The sequence below is a fragment of the Desmodus rotundus genome, chromosome 1, assembly GCF_022682495.2.
Source record: "Desmodus rotundus isolate HL8 chromosome 1, HLdesRot8A.1, whole genome shotgun sequence".
NCBI lineage: Eukaryota > Metazoa > Chordata > Mammalia > Chiroptera > Phyllostomidae > Desmodus > Desmodus rotundus.
This window is the reverse complement of record NC_071387.1, coordinates 134,666,769-134,688,418: the sequence shown is the minus strand read 5'-3', so window position 1 is coordinate 134,688,418 and position 21,650 is coordinate 134,666,769. Positions and strand designations below refer to the sequence as shown.

General features: G+C 37.6%; 1 protein-coding gene across 5 annotated transcripts in view; it reads right to left on the bottom strand.

The window, feature by feature from the left end:
* LOC112307160 (uncharacterized) overlaps window positions 1–21,650 on the bottom strand; it is a 748,094-nt gene that overhangs the window by 365,919 nt on the left and 360,525 nt on the right. For all 5 annotated transcript variants that reach the window (XR_008425123.1, XM_071219332.1, XM_053911039.1 and 2 more), the window contains one exon: window positions 17,159–17,276. Coding sequence is in view for 4 of the 5 variants with exons in the window: in XM_071219332.1 (XP_071075433.1) it covers window positions 17,159–17,276 (118 nt within the window). In the remaining variant the exon portion in view is untranslated. The remainder of the gene's footprint in view (window positions 1–17,158; window positions 17,277–21,650) is intronic.

Genomic DNA, 21,650 nt, shown 5'->3' with positions numbered 1-21,650 from the left:
GTGTGGCAGCCACAGAAAATAATACAGTGGTCCTCTGCTCCAAAACTATCATTGCCTTCCATTGTGCTCAGAAAATAATAGGTGAGATATATACACTTAAAGTTGTATAAAGTATCATACAACTTTAACTATGCATATAATGTTATAGAAAGCTACATACAGATGAGCAGGGATCCCCCCAAAACCAGAATTTATTTATTACAAATGTGTATTTATTCTTACATGTTTAAACTTCTGTCACCTTCAAAATACTCCCCATTTGATGCAATACAGCTATCGAGATGTTTTTTCCACTGCTCCAAACAGTTTTTGAACTTGTTGATTTTGATGCCTTCCAGTCCTTCTGCCATTTTTTGTTTCACCTCTTCCACATTGGTAAAACATTTCCCTTTGATGATTTTTTTCATCCAGGGCAGGTAAAAAAAAGGCATTCGGGGTTGAGATCAGGTGAATAGGGAGGGTGGGGCATGGTGGTCATGCTGTTTTGGGTCAAAAACTGCTGACACTCAGCACCGCATGGCAAATGCACTTGTAAGTCACGCATCATGCGATGGGCAAACACAGTGAGTCCTCAGAAACATGTCACTGAAACAGAACAGAGCCTCTTACAACACCACCACCTGCTACACTGATGCAGATGGGCTTCTAGAACACTCACGTAGTGGTGAAGGCCTATACTGCAAGGGCCCACTGTCCAGAAGATAATTCCATTATTTGGGGGGTCCTCCCTTGTATATAATGTTATATAAAGCTATGTACACATGCACTTATATACAATGATTAGTTAATAAATAGAAAAAGTAATAAGCAAATGATTCCCAAAATGTTGGACCATTGACATTATGTACATCAGTTTTTCTCAAACTCATCTATGAAATTATCCGTACCGCTTCTTAAAAAAAGGCATTTCTGGACCCAAGTCCAGAACCATTAAGTAAGATTTCAAGTGGTTCACTTTAGGCATAGATATTTTTAATCTCCATGAGTAAGTACTGAAAACCATGTCTGAAGTACTATGTCAATGTTCTAAAAAGGTTGATCAGTGTGTTTATATATAATATATATGAGATGTCAGTATCTCTTATAAAACGCACATTATTTTCCAAGACAAAAAGCTGAACTTGAATGTACCTCATAAGATTAAATTTTCAGAGAGACAACATTCGGTTAATAGGGTGTATTTTAAAGACTTCATTAATTTATATTAAAAATGTAAATGCCTAGTTCATACATTTCTGTAGCAAGAAAACAGAAAACATCTAACTCTTATTAAATAAGTGGCTCGTAGTTATAGGTCAACATGTGCTTTCCAAAGAAAAACATCTTTTGTTTTATAGCTGCCAGATTAAATATTACACAGAATCCCTACTTTTATTCACATTTCAATGAGAAGTCTCACTCTTCAAGTAAACTCTAATATTCATCCTTTCAAATGTCTTTAGTTAAGTAGAATACAGACAACTAAATATATATATACAAATAATTAAGAAAGAAAAATAGATACAAAAAATTATAAATCCTGTGCAGTTAAAATTGACTTAAGGACCCATGGACAAAGCCAAAGAGGGGAAGGATTGAGGGTGGGGGGTAGGGGTGGGTGAGGTGGGGGACAGTGGTGGATGGAAAATGGAGACTACTGTACTTGAACAACAATAACAAAATCTGGTAGTTAAAAAACAGTCATGGGGATGACTATAATAGTACAGCATAGGGAATATAGTTGAAATATTTTAATAACTATGTATGGTGTCGAATGGTTATTAGATTTACTGGGGTAAAAACTTCATAAGTTATATGCATGTCTATCAATGGGTTGTATGCAGAAATTAATATAATATTGTATATCAACTGTAACTAAAAAATTAAAATTTGAAAAATTAAAAAATAAAAGTAAAAATCTCCTAAGAGTACAAACGTAGAAAAAGCCACTAATTATAATAACACAGGGGAGAAAAAAAATAGGATGTGGTAAAAAAAAAATAACCGCTGACCAGTAACTAAAGACTGTGGACCCAATATTCAAAGTCAAATATCATATATCAGATATAGGGAGTTTGGATATGATATTCTCAAACAGTTTTGTTTTTTAATAATTGTACTCTACTTCAATTTATGATAACTTTCATTGTCCTCTTTGTTTTTCATCTTCTACTGCTTCCCATTTTACCAGAATCAGCTTAACTGTTGGACATTCTTAGTCTTAAAATTCTGAATATATGTTTCAAACTTAATGAAACACTCACTGATGTGAATAAAATTAAACAGGGGGGAATCAAGAGCACCTTCCCTCCCATCCCGAGATATGTTCACAAGGGGACTAGGATGCTGTCAGGTTCTCACTGAACCTGGAGACCAGCAGAGCTCCAGAACTGTTGGAGGACACAGAAGGTCAGGGAGGGAAGTTGGTGGCATTGATAAATAGGTGAGTTAATGACAACTGCTTACTCAAAAACAATTTTGGAGACATTCATGATTTTTAAATATATTTGCTAGGTTTCATTAGGACCTAGTGTTAATTCTATCTGTTAATATCACCATCACAATATGAGATTTTGCTGATAGAGTGAAAATGTTTTGTTTTTGCCTAAGTAAGGAGAATTCTACAACTGAGTAATTGTAAGCATTATTTTATTGGACCATTTTTCAGGGGAAAAAAATAACATTGATTTTTTTTAAACAAATGTCTCATCTCAATGCCCTTTACTGACTCCAAAGGTTAGATTAACTAGTTACCAATAATTGCAGTAAAAACTACAGCCTTATAATTTGCATAAGACATATCGATGAAATGTCTTAGACTAATTTTCCTTTTCGCCTCAAAGAAACAATCATCCATCTCCTCCAACAGAGTGATGACCTTAAACGACCAAAATATGACCTGAGGGAGAATAAGGTTGGAAAATCCCTGACCTCATCTCGTCTACAAATTCACTAGAGAAAACAGACATTGAAAAACTCTCTTACAGGTAAATGTTAGACCTTACCCATACTAGACAATAGAATAGTATGGTATTTACTCGTAGTATACTAAATACTATTTAGTATAGTAGTTACTCATCTAATGACAAAGTGTGAGTTCCATAGCTGAAAAGTTTAATTTCATGTAATATTTTTACTTCAAAGTTTTTCAAAGGAATATAAAACAAATATCAACTTTGGAAAATTCACACAGAGAAAATAAAATTTGTGAATACTCATTGACAACTCTTCACTTTTTATGGAACAAATGATGTCAGTCAGAAATAAAAACAGGAAAACTCAAATCCTACAATTTTAATAAATTAAATTTTTTATATTTCTAACTTTTCTCTCAAGACCTGTGTATTTGCATTCACTCTCATTCACAGTTATATCATCGTTTTTTGTAATAATGCATATAATTGATTATATAGCCTTTAAAATTCAATTCAGTGGATATAACATTATTTCTATAATGATTTCTCAATGTTTGGATAACTTTTTGGACAATGTTATGATAACTTTTTAGACTATATTGACTTCTTAGTTTTCTAAAATGTCTTACTCAAAAATCTTATGTTCCAGAGAAAGTCAATAGTAATTTTAATATTTTTCTATGAAAATCATAATTAATAGAGAAAAGTCCTTTGGCATGATGATTTATCTGAGTATGTGTAATTATAGACACTGCTTCAAGATGTGCTTTTGAAAAACTTTAAAATTTTCTTCCATATTAAATTATATATGGTTTTCTCCTTCCAACAGCAGAGATTGCCAACACTTGACTATGGTTGAACAAATAAAATCTTTTATTTGGTATGAATCAGACTGTACTTCAAACTCTGGAAGGTATTTTATGCCTAAACAGTATTTGCAAAATTTCATTAGGATGTAAGTGTTCAGGTGCAATATGAAGGCCACAATATGGATACTATTACTTCATGCAGCTATTTCTCCCGCCTATATTTCTTTCATTCTCTCATTCAATAAACATGTGCTGAGTTGCTTGCATACATCAAACACTGAGTTAAACCCACTGTCGGTGTGTCTTCTGTCTCCTTTCCTGTACATGTGGTTACACATGTGTGTTTATTTCTAGCTTATTTTAGAATTGCTCAGTCTCTGCCTTTTTACAGGCTTTTGTATCCATCCATTTATCTATTTTCTTTCCCCTCTCTTCATTTATCTGTTATTCTCTGTTATCTGCTCACTCTTTTTAATGCAGGGGTGTTTTTGGCCTTTGTTATTGAATAGTTTTGTAGTTTTCTTTTGATAGAAATATATCTCCCTTTTTAAACATATGCCAATATTAAGTACTAGGAAAAAACAGATAATAGCAAATTTCATAAATATAACAGCAAAGCTAAAGTTGATAAATTACTGCTGCAAATGAATATGAGTTAAAGTGCAAAACAATATTATAAAATTATTTTTACTATGGCTAATGATTATATTTCATGTTCTTATAATAAAGTAAAATTTTAATTAGATTTTAATGATAATCACTATAATGAAATATTAATGTATTGATATTTCACTAAGCACACATTTTTCAAAATCAGGTAAGAAGAATTTTTTTTTAAGTACACAGTGATCACTACCCCCTGCATAGCCATAGCACTGAACTTAAGCTAACTTGGAACATCACTATTGAGATTGGTCTTTGTGATTTCCAAAATCCCCACCCCTGAAAAACTGACTGCCATAACCACTGGTTGGGAAAAGCAAAAGAAACTCAGGTCAATAAAGGAAAGAATAAACAAATAGGACCTCATCAAAATAAAAAGCTCCTGCATAGCTAAAGAAAACAGCATTAAAATGAAAAGGGAACCAACTGTATGGGAAAACATATTTGCCAGTGACACCTGAGACAAGGGTTTGATCTCTAAAATATATAAAGAATTCACATGACTCCACTCCAGGAAGAAAACAACCCAATTAAAAAATGAGCAAAAGACCTGGACAGACACTTCTCCAAAGAGGACATACAGAGGGCCTAGAGACATATGAAAGGGTGCTCAGCATCACTATCCATCAAAGAGATGCAAATTAAAACCACAATGAGATACCACTTCACACTGATGAGAATGGCCATTATTAACAAATCAACAAACAAGTGTTGGAGAGGATGTGGAGAAAAGGGAACCCTAGTACATTGTTGATGGGAATGCTGACTGGTGCAGCCACTGTGGAAAACAGTATGAAATTTCCTCAGAAACTAAAAATGGAACTGCCTTTTGACCCGGCAATTCCACTGCTGGGATTATACCCTAAGAATCCTGAAACACCAATCCAAAAGAACCTATGCACCCCAATGTTCATAGCAGCACAATTTACAAAGCCAAGTGCTGGAAGCAACCTAAGTGCCCATCAGTAAATGAATGGGTCAAAAAAACTATGGTACATTTACATCGTGGAATTCTATACAGTAGAAAGAAAGAAGGAGCTCCTACCCTTTGCAACAGCATGGATGGAACTGGAAAGCATTATGTTAAGTGAAATAAGTCAGGTGGTGAAAGACAAATACCATGTGATTTCACCTTTAAGTGGAACCTAATCAACAAAACAAAAAAGCAAGCAAAATATAACCAGATACATTGAAATTAAGAACAATCTGACAGTAACCAGAGGAGAGGTAAGAGGGGATAAAGGTGGGGAAGGGGGGAAGGGTTTTCATGAACAACTATAAAGGACACATGGACAAAACCAAGGAGGGGTGAAATCAAGGGAGGGAGTTGGTGATGGCTGGGGTGGGGGGGAGTGGTGAGGGGAAATGAAGACAACTGTACTTGAACAACAATAAAAAAATAATAAAAAAAGAAAGAAAGAAACCCAGGTCATCTATCCCCTAAGAAGGATAACATTCCATAGGTTAAAGAAAAGGGGGATGGAGTAAGGGTAATAAATGGAATGGGTTGGTGAACAAACAAATGAACAACCAGGACCCCATGGCCAGGAAGGTGCCCTGCCCCAACCTAGTCCCACACGGTCAGTTATCTTTGTCAGAGTCTCAGGAAAGCTGGAGCACCACCCCCAGCTCCAGGTGCCCCTGAGTATGCACTCTCTATCCTTAGGGGCAAAGAGCCATCTGCCTTATGTATGGCTCCTGTATGGTGAGGACTTTACAGTTTGCTGATCAGTGTCTACTGTATCTGCCCTGAGACTTTTCTCAACCTTGTTTGAATTATTCTGGACTATTGCCTTTTCAATGGCCCAGGACAGTCACAACCCTCCTAAGTGGAGGGTGGGTCCTAGACACTGTGGAGAGCCCAAGCACTGTGGGAAGAAGAAACCTCTCTTCTCTGCGTGTTAGTAAGTCACCCAAAACCAGGTTTCCCCACAGCCAAGGCTGAGATGGAATAGCAGTGCTCTTATGTCACTACAGAGGTTAGGTGGTCTAAGAAAGAAAACACAAAGAGCAAAGTGTTCTTTTCTACATTGGGGGGCTTTGCATCCAGTCTCATGCATTCTTCCTTTTTCTTAGTTCTGTGTTATACTTCTCTACATGCTTAGCTAGGAGCACCCTGACAAATTGGTCAAAATCAATATTATTTTTCTCCCAATATTTTGAGATATTAACACAAGACAATCCAAATGAAATATACCACAAATTATTACTTTAGATTCCTGAGGGGTGGATTTCTGACATACATGTCAGTCAAGTGATGAGGATTTGATTTCTGTACAACATTAATTTTAAAGAGTGCTAGGTAAGTACCGGTGGCATTTTGTACCATCTTTCACCGGGAGAGCTCAGTACTCACTGAGTAATTGCTCTCATATTCAAATCATCCTTGACAAAAAGGTAAAGATTATTCCAAGATTAGTCTACTGACTTTTATTTGGTTTGGGGAAGGAAAGAAGAGCTTAGCTTTCTGAGACCTAACTCAGAAAACCTGTTTACCACCATGTGGAGGATGAGAGAAAAGTACTCTCTGTAAGGATCTGGTACTCTTATTTCATGAACTAAAATTTCTATTTGCAAATAAAAGAATATACCTTGGGATTTAATATTTTCAATGTGAAAATCTTTAACAATTCAAATTTTATGTAGACATATGTACACAGGCATTGGAATACTTTCTATTCCATAATTTTACTAAGTAAGGCAAGAAAGACTTAATTACAGAGATTAGTACATTTTTCTGCCCAAATGCTCAGACCCCACATGCCCCTCCCCCTCACCTGCCCCCTCACGCACACATGCACCACAACCATTTATTCATTTAAAAAAACCCATCATATTTTGTGCCAAAAAGGAAACGTTAATGCTGTGAGCAAACCAAACAAAACCCCTACTGCCATGAATCTTACATATATTTTATGTAAATAATTACTTATGAAGATTTGTACATGACGATTTAACAAAATAAGCAACAAACTATAAGAATGGTAATAAATGGAGATATTTCTATTTACATCAATATTATTACAACTAAGCTCTATTTAATGGTATTCACAGTCCTGGCCCTACTGGGATATAAGAATACATAGGAGGCAGCTTACTCAGAAGGCAGAGAGGAACATTTACTTTGTGCAGTAAAGTAATGCCTAGTTTTCTCATCTCATTTTGGTCATTCAATATTTAAACTTCAAGTTTTTCCTCACCCCTTTTTTACCATACTCCTTATTTCACCATAATTCACACAGCCACACACAACACATAACACATTGGGTCACAGTGTCAACCGCAGTGTGTGTCCTGGGACCTACATTCTCTCTGATGCAACCTCTCCCACACACTGCTTAGAGGAAGTATCTCCTCATTCTGTGTTTTGCTGCCTCAGTTGCTGGCCTGCTCAAAGCCATGGGTAATTGAGCTATGACTGCCGTTAGCTGGAATTGGTAGTATGGGAGACAGGTGGCAAGACCCCTGCCTCCCTCATTTGTACTATCAGGGGCAGACAGGAAAGATTAAGATAATGGGAAAGGAAACAGAAAGGAAGGAAATGAGGACAGTCCGGTGATCGTGAATGCTATGTAATTCATTCTTTGGTCCAAGACCAAAATGAGCAACACAAGTTTATCTTAAGAGTTATTCATACACATGATTTTGAACACCAACAGAAGTAGCCTAAGCATAAAGCTGCTCCCACACCTGTTTGACCAGATCTGAAAGTCCTTCAGTGCAGGGATCGTGGGTTTCAATGCCCATGGGGCTGACTGGATAATATACATTAAGAGCAGCAGGCTGGGATTAAGGCAAGAGCAAGTGGTGTTTATTGTGGGAAGTAGAGATTACATGTAAAGGATACAGTATCCTTTACAGTAAAGGATACAGCTGCTTCTCAGGTCATTCTGATTGTTTCCTGTCAACTAATAGGGGCCCAGAGTAGTCAAGCCTTCTTATTTTTCCAGAGGAGTGTGGCAAACAGACCTAGTTCAGTTTGGACATGGTCAACTCAGGTTTTTCCAGACAGCAGTGGCTGCTAAGGAAGTGTGGGCTGATGAAGGTTAGTGTCTCACCCACAAACTATACCAAATTATAAGGAAAGCACATTTCAGAACAAAACCTGCCACACAGATATTTATTAGACAAACACTGAGTTGACAGCAAGCAAAAAAATAGTTAATACAACATGTTCTTTATAGAAGTCAAACACGGGCCTTTTAGATGCCAGTCACAAACTTATAAAAGGTTTAGTCAAGGCAGAAACAGAAATACTCCTGAGGTAGTGATATGTGCCCCCTTGTTGGCATGATGCAATCCTAAAAGCTCCTAAACTGGAGAACCAAGATGGCGGCGTAGGTAGACACACTGCATCTCCTCATACAACCAGAACTGACAGAAAATCGAACGGCAAGGAAGTCCAGACACCAAGTAGATAAAAAAGAAACATACATCCAGACCAGTAGGAGGGGCAGAGACGGGCACCAGGGCGGAGAGGACTCGCGTGGCTGTGGCGGGACCCAGACTGGCCGAGTGTGGGATGAACGGGGCAGGCAGTCTGACCACTAGCAGACCCTGCAACCCCACCTTCATGCAGATAAACTGAGAGGGCCGGACTCAGAGTGGCAGGAATGGGGCAGGCAGAGTGGTGGGTAGCACCCCGCGGCCCCACATTCGTGCAGAGATAAACCGGATGAATGGGGGGAGAGGGGGGAGCAAAGCAGACCGTAACCCAGGGCTCCAGCTCGGGGGAAATAAAGCCTCAAACCTCTGATTGAAAACGCCCGTGGGGGTTGGGGCAGCAGCAGGAGAGACTCCCAGCCTCACAGGAGAGGTCGTTGGAGAGACCCACAGGGCCTAGAGTGTGCACAGACCCACCCACTCGGGAACCAGCACCAGAGGGGCCCAATTTGATTGTGGGTAGCGGAGGGAGTGGCTAAAACCCGGTGGAGAGTGGAGCAGGTGCCATTGCTCCCTCTTGGCCCCTCCCACACATATAGCATCACAGCGCAGAGATCAGCGTTACCCCACCCCGGCGAACACCTGAAGCTCTGCCCCTTTAACTAACAGATGCGCCAAGACCAAAAAAAAAAAAAAAAAAAAAAAAAAAGGCCCAAATGACAGAACACTTCAAAGCTCCTGAAAAAATACAACTAAGCGAGGAAGAGATAGCCAACCTATCGGATGCACAGTTCAAAGCACTGGTTATCAACATGCTCACAGAATTGGTTGAATTTGTTCAAAAAGCAGATGAAAAAATGAAGCCTATGCTGAGAGAAACAAAGGAAAATGTACAGGGAACCAATAGCGATGCGAAGGAAACTGGGACTCAAATCAACGGTGTGGACCAGAAGGAAGAAAGAAACATCCAACCAGAAAAGAATGAAGAAACAAGAATTCGGAAAAATGAGGAGAGGCTTAGGAACCTCCAGGACATCTTGAAACGTTCCAACATCCGAATTATAGGGGTGCCAGAAGGAGAAGAGGAAGAGCAAAACATTGAAAACTTATTTGAAAAAATAATGAAGGAGAACTTACCTAATCTGGCCAAGGAAATAGACTTCCAGGAAGTCCAGGAAGCTCAGAGAGTCCCAAACAAGCTGGACCCAAGGAGGAACACACCAAGGCACATCATCATTACATTACCCAAGATTAAAAATAAGGAGAGAATTTTAGAAGCAGTAAGAGAAAAGGACACAGTTACCTACAAAGGGGTTCCCATAAGACTGTCTGCTGATTTCTCAAAAGAGACCTTACAGGCAAGAAGGGGCTGGCAAGAAGTATTCCAAGTCATGAAAGGCAAGGACCTACATCCAAGATTACTGTATCCAGCAAAGCTATCATTTAGAATGAAAGGGCAGATAAAGTGCTTCTCAGATAAGGTCAAGTTAAAGGAGTTCATCATCACCAAGCCATTATTATATGAAATGTTAAAGGGACTTATCTAAGAAAAAGAAGATAAAAAATAGGAACAGTAAAAATGACAGCAAACTCAAAGTTATAAACAACCACACCTAAAACCAAAACAAAAGAAAACTAAGCAAACAACTAGAACAGAAACAGAACCACAGAAACGGAGATCACATGGAGGGTTATCAATAGAGGATTGGGAGGGGGAGAGAGGGAGGAAAGGTACAGAGAATAAATAGCATAAATGATAGGTGGAAAATAGACAGGGGGAGGGTAAGAATAGTGTAGGAAATGTAGAAGCCAAAGAACTTATAAGTATGACCCATGGACATGAACTATAGGGGGGGAATGTGGGAGGGAGGGGATGGGCAGGATGGAGTTGAGTGAAGGGGTGGAAATCGGACAACTGTAATAGTATAATCAATAAATATATCAAAAAAAAGCTCCTAAACCACGGCTATACACAGGACAAATTAGAGGGCAACCTGGGGTGCCACCCAAATGAGGTGTGGGGTACAGGCTCAGGCACAACTCATAATAATCTCTGCAGGAATTAGAAGATACGTGAGCTTCCAATGCACATTTCCTGCTGAATATCTTTAAGTTCACTGCTATAACCCAAACCTAACATTCATTCAAACTAAGTAAAAAGACCAAAACTGTACTGATAAAAATCCATTTTTGAAAGAAAGGGAAAACAGGCTTAAAATTAATTACTTTCTCGGGTGCACGGAACTTCCTACAAATCACTAACTGTGGGTGACCTCCCTCAGAATTAAAATTAAATGAACAGGTAGCTATGTAGCATCGTATCCTAAAGTAGTTTACATTACAGACATTTTACCAAGAAGGAAATTCACATATTTTCTATAAAATATCTTCATCTAAAAATATTGGCACCTAATTCAATTTATTTTTTAAATATTGCTTACCAAACAATACACATATCCATTTGGCTTGCCTATTCTTGCACCCTGTTTAATAAAAGTTTAAATATTTTTTGTTTTTAGTTAAGTTAAAGAGTTAAAACATTCTGATAATAGATTGAATAAGCGAGTGAATGAATTACAGTTTGAATATAAATAACTACCAGTCCTTTTATGCATGAGGAGGTATATTTAAAGAGTGTGAAGGGAATGAAGAGGAGGATATTCTAACGTAAAAGAGAGGAGAGCAGAGAAGAAACGAAGACCACAATAACTAACTGGAAGCTCTCCCAATTCTGCAGTCAGTAATTACATTCGTCCTCCTTCGTGTCGGGTGAGGAGTAGTAGCTGGGGCAGAGAGGGGTCTTCTTTGTGTAGGCATACATCACAGCATCTTGGCCGGAACATAGCTCACTGCATAATGACTTCAGGCGTATTTTGTACCTTTAAGTATCATTGATACTAAAGTATGTTACTCTGTTTTCTCACATCAAATTACAGTGTTTTTTCAACCTTTCAAAGGGGTCCACATAAGAATTATTGAATCATGATATTTGAGAGTTGGGTCTAATCACATATACATATATAATTGAAGTATAAATAACATACAATATATTATTAGTTTCAGCTGTCCAACAGTCATTTGATACTTATATACCTTATGAGATCACCACGATAAGTCTAGTGACCATGTGTCACCGTACAATGTTATTAACATATTATTGACTATATCTCCCATGCTTTACATTGCATTCCTATAACTTAATTATTTTATAACTTAATTTCATACCTCCTATTCTCCTCCACCTTTTTACTCATCTCCCCACCTCTCTCTGGCAACCATCAGTTTGTATGGGTTCTTCATATATTTTGTATATTAGCCCTTTATCAAATATTGGGTTGACCAGAAAGTTTGTTGGGTTTTTTCCATAAGATGGCTCTAGTAGCACTTAGTCATCTTTAACTTCATTCAAAACAATTTTGTTAGATTCTATAGTGACAGTTGTCATATCAACATGCATTTAAAAAATCTTACCAAAATTAGTGAATTTTTATGTAGCCATTTTAAATGAAAATGGAAGAAAATACACAACAGTTTTAGCATATTGTGCTTTATTATTTCAAGAAAGGTAAAAACACAACTGAAACACATAAGAAAAGATTTATGCAGTGTATGGAAAAGGTGCTTGTGATGGGTTGAATGTTTCAAAAGTGGTTTGCGAGGTTTCCTACTGGAGGTTTCTGGCTGGATGATGCTCCACGGTCAGATGGAGTAGTTAAAGTTGATAGCAATCTAATTGAGACATTAATTGATAACAATCAATGACACTCACGTGGGAGATGGCCAACATACTCAAAACATCCAAATCAATAAAGTTATTGGCAAAAATAAAAAATGTGTCTTTTATTTTATGGAAAAAACTAAATGGACTTTTTGGACAACCCAATGTGTCATTTGCAAATATCTTCTATTCAATAATTTATTTTTATTTTGTCGATGGTTTTCATTGCTGTACAAAAGCTTTTGAGTTCGATATAATGATATTTGCTTATTTTTGCTTTTGTTGCCCTTGTCTGAGTGAAATATTTTTTAATATGTTGCTAAGACAACTGTCAAAGGGCTCACTGCCTATCTTTTCTTCTAGGAGTTTTATGGTTTTTTGAACTACAAGTAAGTCTTTAACCCATGTCCATTTTAGTTTATTTTTGTATATGGTGTGAGAAAGTGGTCCAGTTTCATTAATTTCAAATTATACTACAAAGCTATAGTAATCAAAACAGTATGGTACTGACACAAAAATAGACATACAGATAAATGGAACAGAGTAGAGAGCCCAGAAATAAACTCACACTTATATGGTCAATTAACCTATTACATAGGAGCCAAGAATATACAATGGGAAAAAATAACAGTCTCTTCAATAAATGATGTTGGAAAAATTGAACAGACACAGGCAAATAAATAAAAACTGGACTACTTTCTTACACAATATACAGTAATTACATGCATTTTAAATGCTCCACAGACCATTATGAATCCTACTAAAATCTGAACATTACTGTTCCATATATTCATAATATTAAACAATCAAAATAAAGAATAGATGATTTAAAGCAGTATCCTTCCCTGTAGGACTTCAGAAAAATAAATAAATAAACAGAGGAGACTGGAAGAAACAAATGGGGTGGTAAGAAGACCATGTATTCCCTTCCATGGCATCCACATCCTCAACCCTTAACACTCTCCTGCCATTCTCGCAGGCCCTACCTCCTTCACCAGACTCTTCACCTTTTACTTCCCTTTTCCCTCTCAACCATTTATTTTGTCCTCCCTCTGGTTCAGCCTTATTTTCTCATGGACTCACTCACTTCAATCAACTTACTTTATTATACTTAAATCATCCCTCAATTCACCACGTCTCTAAGGACTTTGTAGACCAGTAGCCCATTTCGATGTTCAATACCTTGATTGTGGTGGTGTCTACGCAACTCTGTGTGTCTGTCAAAACTTACAGAACTGCACAGCTGAAAAGGTGAATTTTATCATATGTAAATTACACAGAAATAAACATGATTTTAAAAATAAATTATAATTTTAAAAATCTTATTTTTAGTTTCATTTGGTTCTCTCTGAATCTACAAATAACAGTGAGAAGTGGAGAAGCAGGAAATAGCAGGTATAAACCTTTTGGTGCTTACTGAAATAGCATATTATATTCATGCTTTACTATACTTTTACAAAATTGAATAATTAAAAATAAATCCAGACATATAGCTTTTATTGTACACTAGTTATGACTATTGGCATAACCAGTAGGGTGCGGCCAATGGGTATAAATTAGGAAAGAAGTGGTGAAGACACTTTTCTACTATTTTATAGCTTGATGTTCAACTTTCTCCGGGATAAAAATTAAAGAACAATTTTTTCACTGACAATTTTTTTTTTACAGGAGAAAAGCGACTCCCTTTAAGTAGAGGTTAGGAGTCTTTGACAGTAGTCTTCAGCAGCTTACTTTGATAGGAAGCAGTTTTCCCTTAGGGTCTCATCAGTAGAGCTAAGATGGCCATAGGATAACACAGTTAGTAAAGTTTGCTAAACGTACTGCCTTCTTAGAACTGTTTTAGGTGCTTTTATCAAAAGAAAAATAAAAACACCCTGGAACCATAGCAGAAACTGGGAAGATGATTCGTCGTCCAATTCCATAAATTGTCTTTAGTGCTCTATCTTGGCTGAGTCTTAATTACAATAGGTCATGTTAATTTTATCAAGGCTTCTATGACCAGGCAGATATAGAGCTAAAGTCCCCTCTAGAACTATTATTTCTAATCTCACTTTTGTTTATATGCTTCTATATAAATTGCTAATGTATTTAATATTGGAACTGTTTGTGTAGGACATTTGGGAGATATGTTTTAATAGCACAATGATAAAACATTGCCAGTTCCCATTTTTATTTCCCTCAGTGTAAGTCAATATTTTAAATCTATATTGTGTGTTTATTTTCCTCTTGCCACATCTAATTTCCTTTATTCCCCTTACTTCCAGGTTGCATGGCAACCGCCTCCTTTTTCCAACAGCATGGCATCCATAAGAGAGAAGTACTAGACTCCCCACGACTCTCAGTAAAGGTATTTTCCCTGACTTTTCCTCATAGTCGACAACTTCACTAGTCTATGTTTCACAGTTGATTTCAGGTGGTCTGGGCTGAGATAACATAAACACAGGAAATGTGACCAGTTGGTCAAATGGTCATGTAAATTAGAAAAGTACATAGTTCACAGTGTGATCTTTAAGTCCTAGGAAGATTCTTCTTCCCCAACATGTTCCCTATTTACTAAATTCCTTTCCCTAGTCACCTCACTTCATGAAATTTCAAGTTGAAAATCTCTCATCTTGTCCATATTCCCTGAATTTCATGCTTAATGATCTTACAAAAACTCTTACTTCAATATTTGAGATATTTGTTCAAAGGATTTACTAATGCAAAAACCCTAAGGGAAAAATATCATCCATTGACACCTTAATGAACTTAGTTTCATTGGAAGGCAGAGTGGAATGAGGGGGAGAAAATTAAAGATTACTTTGCAGATTAGAAAGGGTTGATTTTGTATCTAGGATTTTAAGGCCTAGGGAAATCGGAAGTACACTTATCACTTACTCATTTTTAACAATGAATATGATTTCTATCTCATTGAAAGCAGGTTTTTTTAAGCAGAGAACAGGTAAAATGAGCATACTCAAGGGAGAAACACACCTGCAGGCAGCATAGGAAGTTGGGAGACTCACTTAACAATTCAAAAAGTTTTTAAGTGATGAAATAATATGTGGCATGAAGATCAAGAATATCAAAGATGTTGGAATCATTATTAAGATTGTGAATCCAATGAGGTTATTTTTTAGTCATTCAGGTATATGTGTTACAAAATTTTCAAAATTGTCCATAAAAATTAATTTAAAAATAGTTTTGATTTACAATATCACTGAACCATTTTTTTCTTCTTTTCTTGAGACTGAGGTAAAGGGATTTATTGCACGTTCAGTAGAAATCGGTTCTTGCAGTGAGCTCCTTTAAATTACAAGCTACCTATGGTCAAAATAATCTAGTATTTTTATCAGAAAAAAATAATATATGGGTAAGTTACCAGATAATGGGTTTTGAGATCTCCATTAACAGCCATTTGCTAAGATTTCATGTTACTACGTCAGTGTCTATATTTAGGACATTGTTTAATGAATCAGACTAAGTGGCAGCTCAATTTCACACTCTAGGTCATGTGATCATCACTATGGAGGAGTGAGCATCTGACCCACAAAAAGATCCTTCGCCACGATTTCTATGTTAATTACATTATATATAAACAGCTATAATTGGAAAGCTCTGATTCAGATTTTTTGTAACTTTTAGCAGTTTGTTGCCACCTTCTTTCACTGCTAAATATCAGTCTCCAAGCTAAAAATCTGGAAATTATCTGATTTTCTTCTATTCCTTATCTTTTACATCCTAACAACTGCCAAGTCAATATAACGCCATCATATTTACTTCATGTATTTTACCACTACCATATTTAAGAATGTTCCTGATCCTCATAGTGTCAGCAAAACAGCATTTTATGCATGTATCCTCAAAATTATACATACTATTGTAACACCCATTCCTATGTACTTTTCAAGTCAAATGAACCCGTTCATCACTCCACAAATCCAGCGTTCCCACATGCTAAAAGACTTTCTGCTGCCATTGTTGATTCTTTCAAACTTCACTCCTGCTTTTCCCTGGGTACGAAAATCCATCTCATTTTTTCTGCCAATTTGAATAAATCTATACAAGACTCAAGACTTTTCATTAAATATTTCAGTTAATGAATATATTTTATTAGCCTACTCAAGCACACTATGCTGAGTGTTAAATGCTAGGAACTCACATGCTGCTTTCTCTGTGAAGTCATCCCCACATCCCACATCAGGTTTAAGACCAACATTCTCTGCGACCAAACCACACCCTGCATGCAACTGCCCTGCAGCTCTCACTTCTCTTGACTTGAGTTAGTTGCCAGCTTAAGTGCTTGTCTTCCTCACTGTATTGTAAGCTCCTACAGACAAGCTCAGGACCTACTATGACACTTTGTGTAACAAAATCCTTTTGTTGAAGTAATAAGAAAATGAATAAATAAATGTTGATTAGAATGTGGACTTTTTGTTCTAGAATATAGATTACATACTCAAGTTCACTTATTCCAATAAAACATTGAATAATTGTACATTTATTCAATTAAAAACAAATTCATTAAAGCTATTGCTTTAAAAATCAACTTTCTCCTACAGTGGTATTAAACAGCAGCCACTCTCCCTGTTCATGAATACATGGGCCAGAACTTAGGGCACTGAGTTCTGCTGCTGCACGAGGGCCACACCATCAGCTGCAGTCAGCCAGCATCTGGGCTGCACGGGAAGGTCTAAGAAAGTTTCACTTACACTGCTGGTGTCTCGGGGCTGCTCCACGTGGCTGCTCTCTTTCTTTTTGGCTAATTTGGGTTTCCTTCCAGAATGGTGCCCTCAGGACAGTGGATCTTCTTGCAGGGTTACTGACTTCCTGTTGGTAAAGACACAAACTACAGACTTTATAAGGCCCATACTGAAAAGTTCCACAAAGTCAATTCTGCTATATCCTGTAGGGTCATCCTAGTTTCCCGCAGAGGGGAAATAGACTCCATAATTATTGAGGTCAAGGAAAAACCACATTGCAAACTAGCACATGGGATGAGAAGCATTTTTGTGACCAATATTGAGAACTCACATTCAGTCCTCTGTCCACAATTTCTTCCCTCAGGCAAAATACATGCCCCATCTACCCAAAATTTCATTTTATAACATCAGGCCCAGGCCCCAGCTTCAGCATCATGATTTCTTTATCTAAGCTGAGCTCAGGTGAGAGTTTCTTCAAGTGCAGTTTTTTGTGTGAAGCATCTCAGCCTCACAGCTATGTGAATAAAAAACAAAAAAGTTGTCTTCCTCTACTGATGTCACCCAACGTGTAATAGGAAACAGAGACAGAATAACTGCAGTAGGTCCTCCTGTTCAAATGGTGGGGGGTGGAGAATTAGGAAGCATGCAAAGTCATTCATTTATAACAACTTGTCACCCAATCCCATTGCTCGTGGGACAAGAAATGTGCATTGATCACAATCCAGCTCTGTTCCCAGGGAGTGTTTCTCCTTGGAGCTCGGCTCTCTCCTCTGCTCTATGTTTTGGAAGGCCTTGTCCATGTTTGCAGTTCAGTGGCTTTTGCTGCTTTCTTCTTGCCTGCAGAAGTTTGGGGGCCCAGAGGCCTCCTTTCATTCCAAACTTTCTTTTCCCTTTCAGTCCAGATGGGTAAGGCTCCTATAAAAGAAATGTGCCTTTCCTATATATCCAGCTATAATGTACTCCAGTAGACAAAAGCCACATCCACAAACATCTTCAGACACGCTGCCCTGTTCTTTGGGTTGTGAGTCAGTGTATCATGGGAAAAAGTCACTTAAGATTCTTAGGAGCCTTTTGCAAGCTGTGACCTGAAAGCACTACATTTTAAATTTTTGGAGGTCTAAACAAAGGGTCTTCCAGGAAAACTCTTGATTTGTTATTGAGTCTAAGGCCACATTTTCCAAGTACACCTGGACTTGATCTTGGCTCTGTGTATATATCCTACTTTGGGGACCTTGTGTCAGTTGGAAAAGCTTGGAATGAGAACAGTTTTATTTTCTAACCTGGCAAGTTAGAAATAAAGGTTAGAAATATTTCCTCTAAATTCTGCTTGAAAATGAAACAGCTCCTTTTCTATTTATTTTTTCACCTCATTTTAAAACAGGCACTTAAACAAAGTCAGCTAGCCTTTAAAGTATTCAGCCTGAAAACTACTGCAGCTAGATCCACGAGTTAATTGGATATATTCCTATCTTTCAAGACACCACAGATACAGTGTCGCCAAACATTTCACCCACAAATGAAACAAGCTGAAATTTCTCCAGCCTCCAAAAACAGACTCCTGTCCTCCTGAGGGCCTTCACCTGTACTTGGCCACTAAGCCAATGACACATAAAGTTTTTGTTAGTGCAGAAGATACTGACTTCTGTTTCAGTTGATTGTGTGTGATTGATCGGCATCCTCAGCTGTTTCACTCTAAGTCCACCATGATATTTGTGCAAAGACTATAACTCCTGCAGGCTCTTCATAAGTGGTAATTGAGTGTGTCAGGAATGCTAAGACAGGTCCATCTATACAGTAAAAAATGCACCCAAATTTAGTGGTTTAAAACAACAAGCACCGATTTGTTCAAGATTCGCTGGACCAGGATTTTGAGCAGGGTTTGGCAGGGTTTCATGCAGTCTCTTGGTTGCAGTCCCTGGTTTGGGGCCCAGCAAGAAGATCTAAGAAGGCTTACTTAGATCACATGCTCGGTGCCTCTGTGATCTTCCCTATAGACATTTGTTTTCTTTACATGGCTAAGGTAGGCTTCTTCTTAGTTATCTCAGGGTATTCAAACTTCTTATACGACATCTGTTTTCCAAAAGAGAGCATACAAGCAGTAAAGGAGGACATTGTGGACCTAAGGCTCAGGTGCAGAAGTTAACACACAGTCACTTATGTCACAATTTATTGGCCACGACAGCTCATAGGCCCAGCACAGATTGATGAAGAAGGAAAATAATTTCCACATTTGATGGGAGCGTGTGCGGCAACCATGAAAATGCAACACGTGGAAATCTGCTACAGTGAGAGTCATTGACTGACACCCCGCTTCACTGTTGCACTCTGAGTCTGCCATCATATACATGCAAAGGCAGCATTTCTTGGGGGCTGATGCCAGCCAATGATGGAGAGCAGCAGGGACACTGACTCTAGTCCGTCCTGCAAGATGTGGTAATTCTCTGCAAGTCTACTTTGTCCTGAGCGCTCCCCGAGGTCAGGCATAAAATTTGCCCTCCTCAATCAAGTTCCATCATCCATTACAGAATTGTTAATATTACATTTTTCTAGTTCTCAGTAATACATTAGTGAGTTAGTGTAGGTTCCTGATGTGGGAGGGGCATCAGTATAAATTGTTTATTTCTTTGACTAAAAAGAACTTGACTAGAAAAACGGAAAATATGAAATTATTCTAAGTTAAAAGCAGAGCACTGCCCGACATTACTAGCGGCATTTCACATCCTATCACATGAAAGTCTTCTCTAAGGGCGCATTACAAAATGATGAACATAACATGAGGAAGCTGGAGGACGATTAGTTGTGCAGCTGGAAGGTGCTTGAATTTTGTCACCTTCTCCCTCAAAGCTGAAAAAGAACTTTACGACAGGCTACTGGCACAGGCAGAGTGAGAAAGAAATAACCCATTGTCTTTATGAGAAGGCACAATAATGATGATTATCAAGGAGAAGTACGGAAAGACCAGCTGGACGTGGCAGGGTCAGCGAATGCTCCTTCCTTCCATCTGAGGTGGGCGCCCCACGCTCCAGCAACAATGGTGATCCCCCTCACCTTCCTGGTTCTTAGTGTCCTCTCCTGGCCACTTGGGGGTGAAACTACTTTTTCTTTCCCGTTTCACAGTTTAAGGCCATTACTAAAACACTACTTAGACTGAATCATTTCCCTTTCTTAATTTTAAAGCTGTAATCAGATTGCACGTAGATGCTTTCAGGTACAATTGATTCAATCAATAGACAAGGAATCAACAGGGCACATCCAGCAGTCACACTGGACTGGCCGTGTTCTCTGCAGCCTCACTTCAAATTCCAATGTTTTCGACAGAGTGCTCTTCATTTCATTTTGCACTTAAATAGGCAAGCAGATGAAGGAGGAATCTTTATATTCGTAGAAAATCATCTTATTGCCCCAATTAGCATATACACATACACATACATGCATCTCAATATACAACTCCCAATTTATGGGTAATCATGCTTTATTAAATTTCCAAGTATTTCTTTATTAAGTGGAATGTTTTAACATTGACACTTCTCAATTATTCATTTACAATTTTAGATATTAAATGATTTGGACCACATCCAACATCTTAAAGGAAATAAATACCAGAATTATGTCTATAGAAATGATTTCATAGAGAGAGAGAGAAAGGAAGTGAAAGGGGAGAGAAGACTGAAGCTTCCGAAGCAGTATGTCCTTGCTCATTCCCACATAAGTCTGAATAGCACTAGCAGTTGTACTTTGCTACTCAATGAAATAATTTCTTTGCCATTACTGATTTCCTAATTTTATCTTCAAAGAGTGTGTAAGTGAAAGAAATGAGGGTGGCACCATGGAAATGACTCAAAAACATACATTTTTATATTAGATATATTTGAAAGGAAAGAAGTGGAAATTATTAGGAAATCTGTTTCTGTATATAAAGCTGTGTGCAAAAGAACACATGTGAAAACTGTGGCTGCAATTCCAAGCTGTGGTTTAACATCCAGGATTTCATAGGGTTATTAAGTGTACCACAGTATCTATTAAGTACTGACCTCTGCCACAGAAACTTGGCACAAACTGCTCTCTTCAGGAAACAGACACAGCCAGAGAGCCTCTGGTTTTTGTTAGATTTATGCAGAATATTGAGCTGACCGAGCCGCGTTTATGGTAGGTGTCCAAGTATAGACTGAAAAGAACATGATAAATCAGTCTTAAAAGGGAAAGGTTGGGTGATATTAATTAAATGGTCTAAAAATTTAGTGTTAATTAAACCATTTTTAGTGTATTTCCTGCAATTCTTCACTTAGTTTACCCTATTCTTCTAAGAAAACCAGGAAAATCCCAAAATAATAAAGGAAATATCAAACATATCATAAAAAAAGATATGTGCTCGGGATCAAATTTTTATATATGGTGACATTTCACTGCTTTAAATTCTTCAATACTTAACTTGGCATCTACCCAGTACTTATTATGTCAAACACTGTTTTATGAGAGAGATAAGATCATTCTATTCTCACAA